The 15,579-nt window shown below is 41.2% G+C and overlaps 1 protein-coding gene across 3 annotated transcripts in view; it reads right to left on the reverse strand.

Moving 5' to 3' along the window:
- Nucleotides 1–7,605: 7,605 nt before the first annotated feature.
- Nucleotides 7,606–15,579, reverse strand: part of ncam1a (neural cell adhesion molecule 1a) — a 780,402-nt gene continuing 772,428 nt past the window's right edge. For all 3 annotated transcript variants that reach the window (XM_060936138.1, XM_060936137.1, XM_060936141.1), the window contains one exon: nucleotides 7,606–11,460. In XM_060936138.1, the coding sequence (XP_060792121.1) occupies nucleotides 11,337–11,460 (124 nt within the window). In that variant the 3' untranslated portion in view covers nucleotides 7,606–11,336. The remainder of the gene's footprint in view (nucleotides 11,461–15,579) is intronic.

Raw genomic sequence — 15,579 nt, forward strand, 5'->3', positions numbered from 1 at the left:
GTCCAAGACTCTGACTTGAGTCTGACTCGTGCCCTTATTTGAAGGACTCGTGACTTGACTTGGACTTCAGCACTGATGACTCGGACTTGGACTCGGACTCATAAATTGGAGACGAGGACTCGGATTTTTTCTTTATTTTTTTGTAACATGCCATAATAATTTGGCATAAGATATTTATATCAACATTATTTTTATACTAGTTTTGTGCAAGAGAATGCACATTCATCTGTTCATATGTCAAGTTCAGGAACAAACTCACATTAATGGTGCTGAAATGCCTGGAGAGAAGCCCTTAGGATTGTCCGCTTTGCTTATGCAGGCTTCTTGTGCAGTGGGAAAAAATGCACTGCTGTGTGTTCCATATGTAGAAGAACTATCGAGGAGACGACGGGGACAACCTCGAACTTTAATCATCATTTGGTAAGACTCCACCCAAAGAAGTAAGTGACATGCTATGTTCATTGCCCTGTTGATAGCGGGGCTTGCTTGCTGACCGATGAACTAGCTAGTGTTAACCCTCTCTCATCTTATTTGCCCTGTTGATAGTGGGCAGGGCTTGCTGAGCGATGAACAAGCTTTTTATCTGTCGCCTGTTAACTAAAATGGGGCAGACAAGCAGTAATGTTCGTCCAATACAGTAGCAGAGACGGTTTTACATAAAGGCAGCAACAGCCACCATCAAATGGTGCGGTTGGAGTCTTGTTCTTGGACTCGACTCAGATGAATAGTGGACTTGACTCCAAATTTTCTTTAATGACTTAGACTTGACTCGGACTTGAACACTGGGGACTCAAGACTGGACTTGGACTTGAGGTTTAGTGACTCGACTACAACACTGATATCTATTGCACTTTGTATTCATTGTTCTGTGTACTTTAACCATGGCATGGTTGTTAGTACCAGATGGGCTGGTGTGAGTGTTTCAGAAACTGCTGATCTCTTGGGATTTTCACACACAACAATCTCTGGAGTTTACACAGAATGATGGAAAAAAAACACATTGAGTGAGTGACAGTTCTGTGGGTAGAAACACCTTGTTGATAAGAGAGGTCAAAGGAAAATGCCCAGATTGGTTCAAGCTGCCAGGCAGGATATATAGCAACACAAATAATCACTTTTTACAATAGTGGTGAGCAGAAAAGCATCTCTGCATGCACCAAACATCAAACCTTGAAGTGGATGGGCTACAAGACCAGAAGACCACACTGGGTTCTACTCCTGTCAGTGAAGAACAGGAATCTGAGACTGTCATGGGCCCAGATTCATCGAAACTGGACAGTTTAAGATTAGAAAAAAAAAATCACCTGGTTTTTTTTTCCAGCCTTCAACTTTCTAGTTTCAATGAATCTGTGCCCATGAACTTTTCGCACCATTCTGTGTAAACTCTAGAGACCGTTGTTTGACATTCCCAGGAGATCAGCAGTTTATGAAATAATCAATACAGCCTATCTGGCACCAACAAACATCCCATGGTTAAAATCACAGAGATCACACTTTTCCTCCTTCTGATCGTTGATGTAAACATTAACTGGAGCTCTTGCCCTGAAGCTGCATGATTTGATGCACTGTGCTGCTGCCACATGATTGGCTGATTGGATAACTGCAGGTGTCCAGGTGTTCCTATTAACATGGATAGTGAGTGTATACTATGTGTATAGAGGAATGACAATAAAAACTTATTTGACTTGACTTGAATATGTATGTGTGCATTCTATGATGGGCTGGAGTCCCATTCAGGGTGTATTCCTACCTTGGATCCAATGTTCCTGGGTTCTGGATCCTTTGGAACTCTGACCAGGATAAACCTCTTATTGAAGATAAAGAGAAAAAAAAAACTAACAAAGTTTTGCTCTGTAACTTTTCTATAGTTAACCAAATAAGTCAAATCATCAACACATGCATTAACAATCAAAAATTAATTAATTGAAAGGCCAGAGCATGACATGAACAACAGCTTAATGAACATTTGTGGTAGTAAAGTAACAAAATTCAGAACTCAGGCTGAATCAAGTTACAAAATGTACACCTGGATACCAGAGTTCAGTAAGGTTATCAACATTTATTAACATGTTGTCATGGTTGACTAATGCTGTAAATATTGTCAGTAAATGGAAACTTAACGTTATTGCACTTTTATTTCCAAATGATTATTATTGCTCGCCCCACTCGAGTTTATGTATGTATGTATGTATGTATGTACAACCCCGATTCCAAAAAAGTTGGGACAAAGTACAAATTGTAAATAAAAATGGAACGCAATGATGTGGAAGTTTCAAAATTCCATATTTTATTCAAAATAGAACATAGATGACATATCAAATGTTTAAACTGAGAAAATGTATCATTTAAAGAGAAAAATTAGGTGATTTTAAATTTCATGACAACAACACATCTCAAAAAAGTTGGGACAAAGCCATGTTTACCACTGTGAGACATCCCCTTTTCTCTTTACAACAGTCTGTAAATGTCTGGGGACTGAGGAGACAAGTTGCTCAAGTTTAGGGATAGGAATGTTAACCCATTCTTGTCTAATGTAGGATTCTAGTTGCTCAACTGTCTTAGGTCTTTTTTGTCATATCTTCCATTTTATGATGCACCAAATTTTTTCTATGGGTGAAAGATCTGGACTGCAGGCTGGCCAGTTCAGTATCCGGACCCTTCTTCTACGCAGCCATGATGCTGTAATTGATGCAGTATGTGCTTTGGCATTGTCATGTTGGAAAATGTAAGGTCTTCCCTGAAAGAGACGTCGTCTGGATGGGAGCATATGTTGCTCTAGAACCTGGATATACCTTTCAGCATTGATGGTGTCTTTCCAGATGTGTAAGCTGCCCATGCCACATGCACTAAGGCAATGCCATACCATCAGAGATGCAGGCTTCTGAACTGAGCACTGATAACAACTTGGGTCGTCCTTCTCCTCTTGAGTCCGAATGACACGGCGTCCCTGATTTCCAAAAAGAACTTCAAATTTTGATTCGTCTGACCACAGAACAGTTTTCCACTTTGCCACAGTCCATTTTAAATGAGCCTTGGCCCAGAGAAGACGTCTGCGCTTCTGGATCATGTTTAGATACGGCTTCTTCTTTGAACTATAGAGTTTTAGCTGGCAACGGCGGATGGCACGGTGAATTGTGTTCACAGATAATGTTCTCTGGAAATATTCCTGAGCCCATTTTGTGATTTCCAATACAGAAGCATGCCTGTATGTGATGCAGTGCCGTCTAAGGGCCCGAAGATCACGGGCACCCAGTATGGTTTTCCGGCCTTGACCCTTACGCACAGAGATTCTTCCAGATTCTCTGAATCTTTTGATGATATTATGCACTGTAGATGATGATATGTTCAAACTCTTTGCAATTTTACACTGTTGAACTCCTTTCTGATATTGCTCCACTATTTGTTGGCGCAGAATCAGGGGGATTGGTGATCCTCTTCCCATCTTTACTTCTGAGAGCCGCTGCCACTCCAGGATGCTCTTTTTATACCCAGTCATGTTAATGACCTATTGCCAATTGACCTAATGAGTTGCAATTTGGTCCTCCAGCTGTTCCTTTTTTGTACCTTTAACTTTTCCAGCCTCTTATTGCCCCTGTCCCAACTTTTTTGAGATGTGTTGCTGTCATGAAATTTCAAATGAGCCAATATTTGGCATGAAATTTCAAAATGTCTCACTTTCGACATTTGATATGTTGTCTATGTTCTATTGTGAATACAATATCAGTTTTTGAGATTTTGTAAATTATTGCATTCCGTTTTTATTTACAATTTGTACTTTGTCCCAACTTTTTTGGAATCAGGGTTGTATGTACAGTTGTGGTCAGAAGTTTGCATTCAGTGACATGAATGTCATCTTGGATATGAATGTCATGGCAATATTTGGGCTTTCAGTAATTTCTTTTAATTGTTTTTTTTTTCTGTGGCAGAATGATTGTACAGGATACATCTTTTAAAAAAAACACTAGAATTTGGTGCACAAGTTTTAATTTTCTTTGGGTTTTCTGAAATCAACACAGGGTCAAAATTATACATGCAGGGTCAAAAATTTACATACGCTCACTTAGATTATTAATTCAGAGGTGCTGAAACTTCCAAAATGTCTCTTAACCTGCCAGGGCCGAGGTCTCTTAACTTCCTGTTAGTGATCATGATTGACTACAGCTGGTAGCTTCTCTGTGCCTTCATTAAAAGGGTTTGTTTACAGCACTCATTGGATTGACCAATACACAGTAAAATGGGAAAGTCCAAGGAGCTCAGTGCAAATCTGAGAAAGAGGATTGCAGATATACACAACTCCAGAATGTCTCTTGGAGTCATTTCTAAACAACTGCAAATTCCAAGATCAGTTCAAACAATTGTATGCAAGTTATTGTGAGGTGTAGTCACTTTGCCAAGTCACTTTGCCTCAAGAAAACCCAAACTGTCATCCTCAGCTGAAAGGAAATTGGTTTGGATGGTCAGGAACAACCTGGGAACCACCATGGCACAGCCCTGCCATGAATTGGAAGCTGATGGATCACTGTCTACAGTTCAGATCACCATGGACTAAGAGGCTGCTATCCAAGAAATAACCCCCTGCTCCAAAACTGGCACATTCAAGCTTAACTAAAGTTTGAAGCTGAACACACGGACAAAGAAAAAGCCTTCTGGAGGACAGCTGTATGGTCAGATGAGACAAAGATTGAGTTGTTTGACCATAGTGACCACCATGTACAGAGGGACACTGTACCAACTGACTGTACCATCATGCTCTGGAGCTGTTTTGCTGCCAGTGGAACTGGTTCATTGCACAAAGTGGATGGAATAATGAAGAAAGAGGACTACCTCAGAATTCTTCAGCATAAACCATCAGAAATTTGAACATGACTTGGGACTTGGGAGTTAGAACAGGACAATGAACCCAAACACACATCAGAGCTGGTTGTGGAGGATAAAGCAGGCTAACATGAAGCTGAAAACAAGTCCTGACTTCAACCCTCTTGAAAATATATGGACTGTGCTAATAAGTCGAGTCCATGCCAAGGGAAAAAAATTAATTGAACTCTACCAATTCTATCATGAAGAATCGTGAAATATCCAACCAGAATTCTGCCAGAAGCTTGTTCATGGTAAACAAAAATGTTTGGTCAAGGTGAATCTTGCGAAAAGACATTTTACCTAAATATTAGTTGTGCTGTATGTAAAATTTTGACCCTGTGTTTATTTCAGAAAACCCAAAGAAAATGAAAACTTGTGCACCAAATTGTAGTGGCTTTTTTTTTTTAAATTAAAGATGTATGCTGTACATTCTGCCACAGAAAAAGAACAGTTCAAAGAAATTACTGAAAGCCCAAATATTGCCATGACATTCATATCCAAGATGGCATTCATGCCACTGTATGTAAACTTCCTACTACAGCTGTATGTATGTATGTATGTATGTTGAAGTTAAGCTCTGCTGCCACCTGCTGGCCATGATGTAGAAGACATCTGTCTGATTTCATGTAGTTTCCAATCCCAGTCCACTGGACAGAGTTGCAGCTGGAAATCTTTGGCTCCCTGAGAAAAACTGACAAGAGTTCTGGACTATAGCCATAAGACACATGATCCCGGACCATGGCTAGGTCTCGAGTAGTTGAATTATTTAGGACGCCTTAGAATGAATGAAAAATGCATGTATACTGCGTTTTTCATGCATTATCACAGCTGATTCATCATAAAGAGTTTAATAGTCAGATGCTTTTTTGAGTGAGTGGTGCTGGAATTAAGCAGGTGTGGCCTTTGTGCCTGTTAGTCTCAGGGAAAGATGACTTGGATTTTGTACCTGTCCATCTCAGTAAAGGAGGCATGGCCATTATTCCTCGAGGTGTGGTCTTTGTGCTTGTCTGTCAGAGTCAAGGAGGTGTGGCTTTTGTGCCTGTCTGTCACAGGGAAGTAGGCGTGGTCTATGTGCCTGTTTGTCTCAGTATAGATGACTTGCAACCACGTGATCAAAATTTGCTACGTCATGAGCGTCCGCCATGATGGTGGATATACAAAGCAACTCGGATGGCAGCCGCTGAAAGTGTGTCTGTAAACAATGCTGAATTTTCTCAGTATTACCACGATTTGAAAGATTGAACGAATATTCTATAAAAAGAGAAGATAGATATGTGGTTTTGACCCATATTATTTCAAAAAAGTCAGACTTTTCTGAAGATAAGACGTTTCTACCAACCACTGAGTACAAATACAAGTCATTTCGTCCAATGCCTTTTTGTCCAATAGTTAAGACATTTTGTCCAAAGCCTTTTTCATACGCACTATCAATTATTTTATATTTCAGGTATTTGTTCAAAAAAAGGAGGAATTCTCAATGGAATTTGACCAAAACAAAACACATTTTTATAAAGCAAATACATGCTATAGTACGTGTGCTTCGACACTAACGAGCGTACTAAGGGGGTAACCAAGTCGGCCCATGCCACTTGCTGACCCTGGGATAAAAACTCTCGTCATTGCAGGCTGCTTGCTTGCATGTCTATGTTTCCGGCTGGATCATGTTAAATCTTCAGGCACAGAGCAGCGCTCTCGCAGGGGCTTTGTTCATGAATCCTGGGCCGAGGCGCGGTCCTACCGACCCAAGACCTTGCTCTTTCGAAGGGGTTGGCTTAGAGGGAGGTGCCTATAAAATTTGTGCTTGCTGTGAGCTCCGTTGGCCGAGTTATAAATTTTTAAAGACGGCTGGATCATGTTAAATCTTCAGGCGCGGAGCAGTGCTCTCGTGGGGCTTTCATTCACGAACACAGGAATACCTGAAATATAAAATAATTTATAGTGTGTATGAAAAAGGCTTTGGGTGAAATGTCTTAACTATTGGAAGAAACGGCATTGGACAAAGTATCCTGATCCCCTCATCTCCTCTCTGTACTAAGCCTCAGTTTCCTCGCCCTCTTTCCGAATCACGGACGGAATTCTAAAAAATTGGAACGTGCCACGGTCACGAGTACTGTTGTGACCGCAACCATATACAGCACAAAGATATGGCATAGCTAAAAGAATGCTTAAAGCAGTGGAAAAACAAAGAGAGTTGCGCACACGTGACTATGTTTTGTATGGAATGTCGCTTGACCCCGCATTTGTATATCCACCAACATGGCCGACATCCGGGTTTCTATTTTGCTTTGACGTCATTTGCAAGTCAAGGATAGGAGGTGTGGCCTTTGTGCTTGTCTGTCACAGTGAAGGAGGTGCGGCTTTTGTCCAGCATAAACACTCTGCAGTATATTCATGGATTGCTATACTAATGCACTTTATGAAAAGACTGCTATAAATATCTGTTCTAATATTGAGTTCTTTCCGCAACAAAACTTCCATTCCTAATGAGGTGAACTGCACTTTCGGGGCATTTTTATGAGTTATCAGATGCCACCAGGCGAAGTGAAAGCTAAATGAAGTGTATCATTTAATTACTTAGCTGGGCCTCATTAGGTCCTGGTAACTGCTCATTGGCTAAATATTAGCCTGTAGGAATGATATTTCAGTAGAACATTTTACATTTCATCAGGCAAATGTATTTTTCCAGTTTAAAGAAAGAAAGAAAAAAAACCAAAGCAGACAGACATGAGCTTTTTGTTTCCCATTTTATTGAACACAAGAATTTCAGACGGAATGAAAATCAAAATGGTTTGCGTTAGTACTCAGTATTTACACCAGTGAAAGAGAGTGTGGAGGAAGAAGGTGGCACCGGTGCATGATATGGTAAAAATCTGTATACAAGAGTGAAAAGGCCCCTGCAGCTGAGAATGGATGGGTGGATGAGTATGTGAAGAGGGTTTTGGGAGGAGAGCTGTGATTGATGAAGCAAGAGAGCGTGTAAGTCAGCCCTCAGCCAAAAGGCAGCTTCAGTTATGGACTTGTTTGCTTAACTGTTAGAAATAAACTTTTCTGCATTTTTTGATTGTTTATAATGTTGGAATGACATGAGTATGGTGGTAAACTGCTAGCATGTAAACTCACATAGAAATTGGTCCCACATTGAATGGTGTCGAAAGCCATTTCAATCTCCAGCACGTCGAAACATGTAATGACATCATGAGGTGCAGTTTCTGGCTTCATCATGTACCAGAATTCTACCAATGAAAAAGACTTAAAGGAATAGTTTGGACAAAAATGTACACAATTTTCCACTCGCCCAAAATGAAATGAATCAGCTGAGAAATGTTTAGTGCCTGAAGTTGCTTCTTTAGTTTTGCATTGGCACGAAAGGCTAATGTAGCTAACATGGAAGCTATGCTTATTCAGCATTTACCTCAAAACATATACAGTTGGATCAGTAATACCATCTGTACTGAAACAGTTTCACAAAAATACATCTGCATAAAAAGTACAGCATTATAATAGAGCTGTATTAGCATCTGAATCACTTCGAATGTAAAATTCTACATTTATGTCCTGAGGGATCATTAAGATCGCTGCTATGACTCTTTAGCTTTGTAAGCTCCTTTTGTCTGTTTTTTTAACACGTCAGAAACCACATAAATAAATCTGTTTGAAACACTGAACAATTCAGTATAGTTTGGACGCGAGTGTATAATGATTTAGACAGAAATTAGTAGCTGTAAACGTTGCTTACTTGTTAGCTACATTAGCTTTTTGGCTCTGGTACGCCCAAACAGGGAAATTACAGACAAATTCTTGGCTGGTTGAGGCATTTGTGGTAAAATGGGTGTACATTTTAGATATTTTGCCAAACTATTACTTTGTCCTGTAAGTGCAAAACATGAACAAACCAAAACTGCAACAGCAATTTCAGAAAAACATGAACGTCAACTCAAAAATGGAAAGTGTAGGTCCTTACTGAACATGAAGTTTAGAGTAAGAGGCAATATGAGCCATGTTTATTTTTGTTAAGATAATTTCCTTGTTATTTTAGACCTGTCAATTTTGCATAGCATTAATATGAATATGTGAATAAAGGAAAAGGATTATTCAGATGTAGCCCTGTGATGACCTGGCAACTTGTCCAGGGTGTACCCCGCCTCTCACCCATAGTCAGCTGGGATAGGCTCCAGCTCGCCTGCGACCCTGTACAGGATAAGCGGCTACAGATAATGGATGGATGGATTATTCAGATGAAAGAATTACTCCTCACTATAACATTGCATTAAATTGTTCTTGTTACTTATAGTTACTGATTTTCAATGAGGACCTACTGTTTCCATTTTGAACCAAGAAAATGCTGATGTGTTTCTGAATTTGCTGGTGTGTTTTTGATATTGGTGTTGCGTTTTTGATTTGTCAATGTGTTTTAAACTTATGGGACACCATATTTTAAAGTAAGGCAATGCCAAAAGAACTAACAGACCACATTTGGACAGAGCACTCAATTAGACCCATAAACAACAATGAAAGTGTTTTGTCACGGTTCTTCATTTAACAATTTACGAGCAAACCTTGACACCAATGACATCTAGTTTAGAATACACTGCATGCTTGTTTCAGCGTTTAAAAAATAGTCGTTATGGACATGGTTACACTTTTGACTGGACCACAGTAATGCTGATCATGGGAAAGGGACTCAGGCAGCTCGACCAACTGATGTGAATTGATGACTACATTAATGGCGAGCTTTTCTGTTCCTGGGGCACTAGACGACAAGGCGTTATATAACATTTCTGATCGTGAATGTATGATCTTGTTTTGCATCAGGTAAAGAGAGGCAAGTCGTGAAGGTCTTGAGCTTGCTACTAATCGATCACACTCATGTACACTCTCAGACCTCTGAAAGTACGCAACACAAACAAAAAGAAACGATTATATTCACAGTTTACAGAGCAAAACCATTTCCCAAGACAAGAATGTGACCTGGTCCCACACTACCTCTGCTACTCCCCCAGTGGTACGGACTGACCGAACCACTCAGACTACACACATTTTAACATTAAAGGCACCTTCTCCTTTGAATCTTGATGAGTTTTCATGTATATTGGTTTGTATCGTTGTATTTTTTGAAATGTAATTTTACGGAGATGGAACATTATCTGTACTAATAGCTACATCTTTCACAACCTATGGATATTTCAAGTCTATGACAAAGAACACACTGTATTCACACTAGGATATATCACGCATTCACAGTGCACAAACTTGCAGACTAAAGGAACTGGAAAAATCAAACAAACAAAAAAAACCCCTTTTTTAAAATTTTTGACTGTTCAATATTTTAACTGGAGTACTATGGTTTAAATAAAGAAAATGATATGGCCATTTGTTATTATGTATACGAAAAAAGGCTTTTATAAACTAAAATTCTGTATTCATTTTTCTTTCTTAGTGTTTAAATGGGACTTGATCATTGGAAGTACGTACTGTTTATCAATTATCCAAGCTGTGACCATTGTAGCAGTGGCCTTGTACCCTTTAACAGCTGTTTGATCATAATGTCCAAAACACTCCATTTTGGTCCTATCAAAAATTGAAATCTGGAGAACAACAACAAGCTCCCTTTCTGTTGATGTTCACACACACAAAAAATATTCAGAAAAGACATAAAAGAAAGAAAAGCTGGATGTGATCACTACGTGTTGCTATAGAATGATCACAATATCTGAATCTGACCTGACGACGCCTCTCAGTTATTCAACTGTGCCTTCGTTTCTTTCATTGTGTTTTAATGGGAAAGCTTTTTGCTTTGTGTTCCTCAACATAAAAAAATATAAACTCAGGGTCATAATGAAAACAACAACCGAAGGGGCATTATGGGACAAATCTGCAAAGCAAGCACGCGAGCAATCTAGTTCTAATTCTCAAAAATAAACAGTGAAAAAATAAAATAAAAGCCAGTTACTTTCATACATTATTTAAACACAACAAAACGGTTAAAAAAATTCCCCAAAATCTGTGTGTAAAAGAATAAAATAGGGCAATACTGCATGTAATAAAACAGTACATAACTCAAAAATGGTAAAAGTATCGACTACACGTGTGCACAATGTAAAAGGCATTCTTCAGGAGTAAAGCTAACATTCCCGTTATTAACTATTCACACTGAAATTACGCTTCTCTTCCGAGTATAAGACAGCCGAGATTGTGCTGAGGAGGTGAAGTAGAGTGCGCTAAAGATAAAAAACAAAAAAACTTCCTGCTGTATCTGAATACAGAAAAATAGAATGAGAAATAACATTCAAGAAGAAAAAAAAAAAAAAAACCCAACAACAAAAGGCATGTGCACGAGTTCTTTAGGTGCTCTATACATCTACAAACTCTTGTTCTGCAAACTCACAGAAGACACTGACTGAAGAAAGGAACCCTTTTTTTTTAATTAGACCATTTGTTTCGATGTGGTGGTGACACTCGGAGGCGTTCGGATCGCTGGATCACGCTTTGCTCTCATTGCCATTTGTCTGCAGGGCTTCATTGGGAACCATCTTCACCTCAGCTGAGGGTTTGTTCACCTCTGCCTCGGGTGCTTTACTCTTCCCATCTTCGACAATCTTACCGCTGGGGAAAGAGAGAGAGAGAGAGAGAGAGAGAGAGCAATAGAGAGGCACTTTGTGAGCTATTGCAATCATCCTCATGAGTACACTTTAGTGCTTTGGGAAATTTATCCCAAGAGAAACAACACATTTCACACATTTATCCTGACGTCAGAGACGGACCATTACAGGTCATTTTATGAGAAGACAAACCCAGACAGAGTGATGCAATGTTGATACGGATGACAGAGAGAGTTATGGTGAGCAAACAATAGCCAGATGATAATGGCGGCTCTCCCGGAGAAGCCTAGAAGCGTCTACACAAACGTTAACCTTCCCTTTGCTGTTTGTTCAGTCTGTGATAATTCACTGACACGTAAAATGCTTTTTCTCTGGGGGATGGCTGAAACAGCATTGCGTATAAATATGAGACATTAAATAGTTTTTTTCCCCCATCTACGCCTGCAAAGAGATGTTTTTCCCACATGATTTCTCAATGGACCAATTCACTGTCAGGCTAAATTGGCAGTAATGGAATTGACTAGCCTTGTATCAGTGTGCCAAATCATTCATAAATGGATAATGAATCATGAAAATGAATGACGAGCCTTGCGAGAGGAAAATTGGTGGAGTCGCCACTAATTACATGTCTGACATGTTTCATCTCTTCAGACATGCCACTCTATTTTGGGCCATCTGACCTGCAGCTATTAGCCAGTTATGTATGGCTGCCCGCTACACACACTAAAAGCAACGTAAGAGAGGCGACTGTTCAACTTTGGCTCCCTTCAAACCATAACCTGGGACCTCCAGGATGCTCTCATTGGCCTCTATACATTACAGATATTTAGTGGACTCCCTTATTCAGAGCCACATACAACAAACCCAACGCAGCCTGGGGAGCAGTAGGGGGTTAGGTGCCTTGCCTTGCTCAAGGGCACTTCAGCCATTCCTGCTGGCACTTCCCCAATTCCAGGGAATCAAACCAGCAACCTTTTGGTCTCAAAGCTGCTTCTCTACCCATTAGGCCATGGCTTCCCTGTTCCACACCCCCCTGCTGCAGCCACAAAAGGCCATTGTGGCGAAGAGAATGGGATCATTGGCATGCACCCATCTCCTCTTACCATCTCCACCATATCAGTGGTATGACACAAGCTCAGTCAGGGGCTTTGTCAGGTTCAGTGGGCTGAGCTTTTGTCTCCTGTCCACAAGAAATCTGCAGTGCTTAGGACAGAGGGTGAGTATCATTAAATTCACCATAGCCAGCAGTTGAGTATTGTGACCTTCATCATTATGAAGTCCAAGTTTGCTAGTGACTACCAAGAGTGAAGAGTGTAGAGGCACTGGGTGCCAGTCGCATAATAATACACTTTGTTTAGAGGCTTTAAAGAAAAAATAGCGTCATTGAAGTGGTGAAATAGTCAAAAGTTATCTGCTTCTTAGCTCATGCAAAGGTTACATTGCCACAACACAAAAATTGTGGTTCCATGCTAACAGCATAAATGATAAACACATTCCACCCTACACTTTTACTGCCCACCTGAAGTTTATGAACTTACAGATTAACATTCACTGAAATAATGTTTGCAATCAGAAGCAAATGTGCATCTTTCTCATCTTGTGTCCTTTCTCCTTCAGTGAATTGGCTTTTCCTCTGGATGAATTTTTTTTCACATTTTGGTTTGACAGCTGAAAAAGCGTAGTTTTCAGGTAGCTGTTGTATGATCCAAGAAAGGGATCAGAAATCGTGCAAGCTATGGCTAAACTGCAGATGTTGGCACTGAAACGTAGTCAGTCAGCCAAGATATGTTCAGCATCTGAGAATCATGTAACGAGACCGTCAGTGACGGCGTAGCTCACTCCGGCCCCATCTAGTCCAAAGGAACAATCTAAAGTGGGCCACCTTGCGCAATAAATGTTGCAAGCTAGATAGACTATATACAAGCTATATATAGAAGCTATACACCCTAGGAATACCTACAGTACCTATTTGCCAGAAAGAATCCAAAATGGCAAGGAATTGACTGAGAAGAAGCAATTTTGGTTGAACTGCTCATTAAGGCTTTAGTCCATAACTTCATTAATAATTGTAATTAAGATTAGATTAGGGCGGCACGGTGGTGTAGTGGTTAGCGCTGTCGCCTCACAGCAAGAAGGTCCTGGGTTCGAGCCCCGGGGCCGGCGAGGGCCTTTCTGTGTGGAGTTTGCATGTTCTCCCCGTGTCCGCGTGGGTTTCCTCCGGGTGCTCCGGTTTCCCCCACAGTCCAAAGACATGCAGGTTAGGTTAACTGGTGACTCTAAATTGACCGTAGGTGTGAATGTGAGTGTGAATGGTTGTCTGTGTCTATGTGTCAGCCCTGTGATGACCTGGTGACTTGTCCAGGGTGTACCCCGCCTTTCGCCCGTAGTCAGCTGGGATAGGCTCCAGCTTGCCTGCGACCCTGTAGAAGGATAAAGCGGCTACAGATAATGAGAATGAATGAGATTAGATTAGATTCAACTTTGTCATTGCACATGTCACAGGTCCAAGGCAACGAAATGCAGATGGCATCTAACCAGAAGTGCATAGCAGTAAATAACACAAGTGTAATATACAAATATAAATGTACAGGAATTACAGGGTATGCAATGGTATAATGATATGATAGATATTTACAGTATGTACAAATGTGCAATATGAATGAACTATAGCGCAATGGTATAATATAGATATTTGCAGTATATACAAAACACGGTGTGAATAAACAGTAGTGCAAATGGTGATAGTGCAGTGAAATCAGTTCAAGTCAATTCAGTTTTGTTGGGGAGGGTTGGTGAGTGTGTGTGTGGGGAGGGCAGGACCATGGGGGGGGGCGGAGTTCAGCAGTGAGACAGCTGAAGGAAAAAAAAACTGCTCCTGAACCTGATGGTTTTGGTCCGAAGGCTCCTGTAGCACCTTCCAGAGGGCAGAAGAGTGAACAGTTTGTGTGCTGGATGGCAGGAGTCTTTGTTGATGTCTATGGCTCTCCTGAAACATCGCTTCCTGTAGATGTCCTCAATAGCAGGAAGTGAGGCTCCCACGACACGCTGGGTGATCTTCACCATCCTCTGCAGTGCCTTCCGGTCTGAGACAGAGCAGTTCCCATACCAGACTGTAATACAGTTGGTTAGGATGCTCTTGATGGTACAGCGGTAGAAGTTCACCAGGATGTCTGAAGAGAGGTGTTTTTTCTTCAGAGTCCTCAAGAAAAAGAGACGCTGGTGAGCCTTCTTGACCAAATTGGAGCAACTGATTGTCCAGGTGAGGTCCTGCAAGATGTGGATCCCCAGGAATTTGAAACTGGTCACACACGCCACTGCTGCACCGTTGATGTGGATGTGTGTGTGTGTGTCAGCATTCCTCCTGAAGTCCACAATGAGCTCCTTGGTCTTATTGGTGTTGAGCAGCAGGTTGTTCTCGCTGCACCACACAGCCAGGCAGTCCACCTCCTCCCTGTAGGCTGACTCATCGTTGTCCTTGATGAGGCTTATTACTGTGGTGTCATCTGCAAACTTGATGGTGTTAGTGTAATGTACAGGTCTGCAGTCATGAGTAAAAAGGGAGTAGAGGAACGGGCTCATCACACAGCCTTGTGGTACGCCAGTGTTTAGGATGAGGGTGGAGGAGCAGTAATGGTCTAAACAAACATGTTGGGGCCTGTTGGTTAGAAAATCCAACAACCAGTTGCAGATGGGAGCACTAATGCCCAGATCTGTGAGTTTGGTGATGAGCTTAGAGGGGATGACAGTGTTAAATGCTGAACTGAAGTCTATGAACAGCATTCTGGTGTATGTGTTGCCATTGTCCAGGTGCAAGAGGACAGAGCACAGTGCTATGGAGACTGCATCTTCTGTGCTCCTGTTCTTGTGGTAGGCAAATTGGTGGGGGTCCAGAGTGGGGGGGAAGACAGGATTTGAGATGTGCTAGGACCAGCTGCTCAAAACACTTTGTAATGATGGGGTTGAGACATGCTGGAGTGGAATGTTTTGGTACTGGCACGATGGAAGTGGTCTTGAAGCAGGTCGGAACAACAGCATGGGCCAAAGACATGTTGAATAAGTCTGTCAGGACCCCCGCCAGCTCCCCAGCACATGCTCTGAGCACACGTCCGGGAATGCCATCAGG

This window comes from Neoarius graeffei, chromosome 12 (assembly GCF_027579695.1).
Source record: "Neoarius graeffei isolate fNeoGra1 chromosome 12, fNeoGra1.pri, whole genome shotgun sequence".
NCBI classification, from domain to species: domain Eukaryota; kingdom Metazoa; phylum Chordata; class Actinopteri; order Siluriformes; family Ariidae; genus Neoarius; species Neoarius graeffei.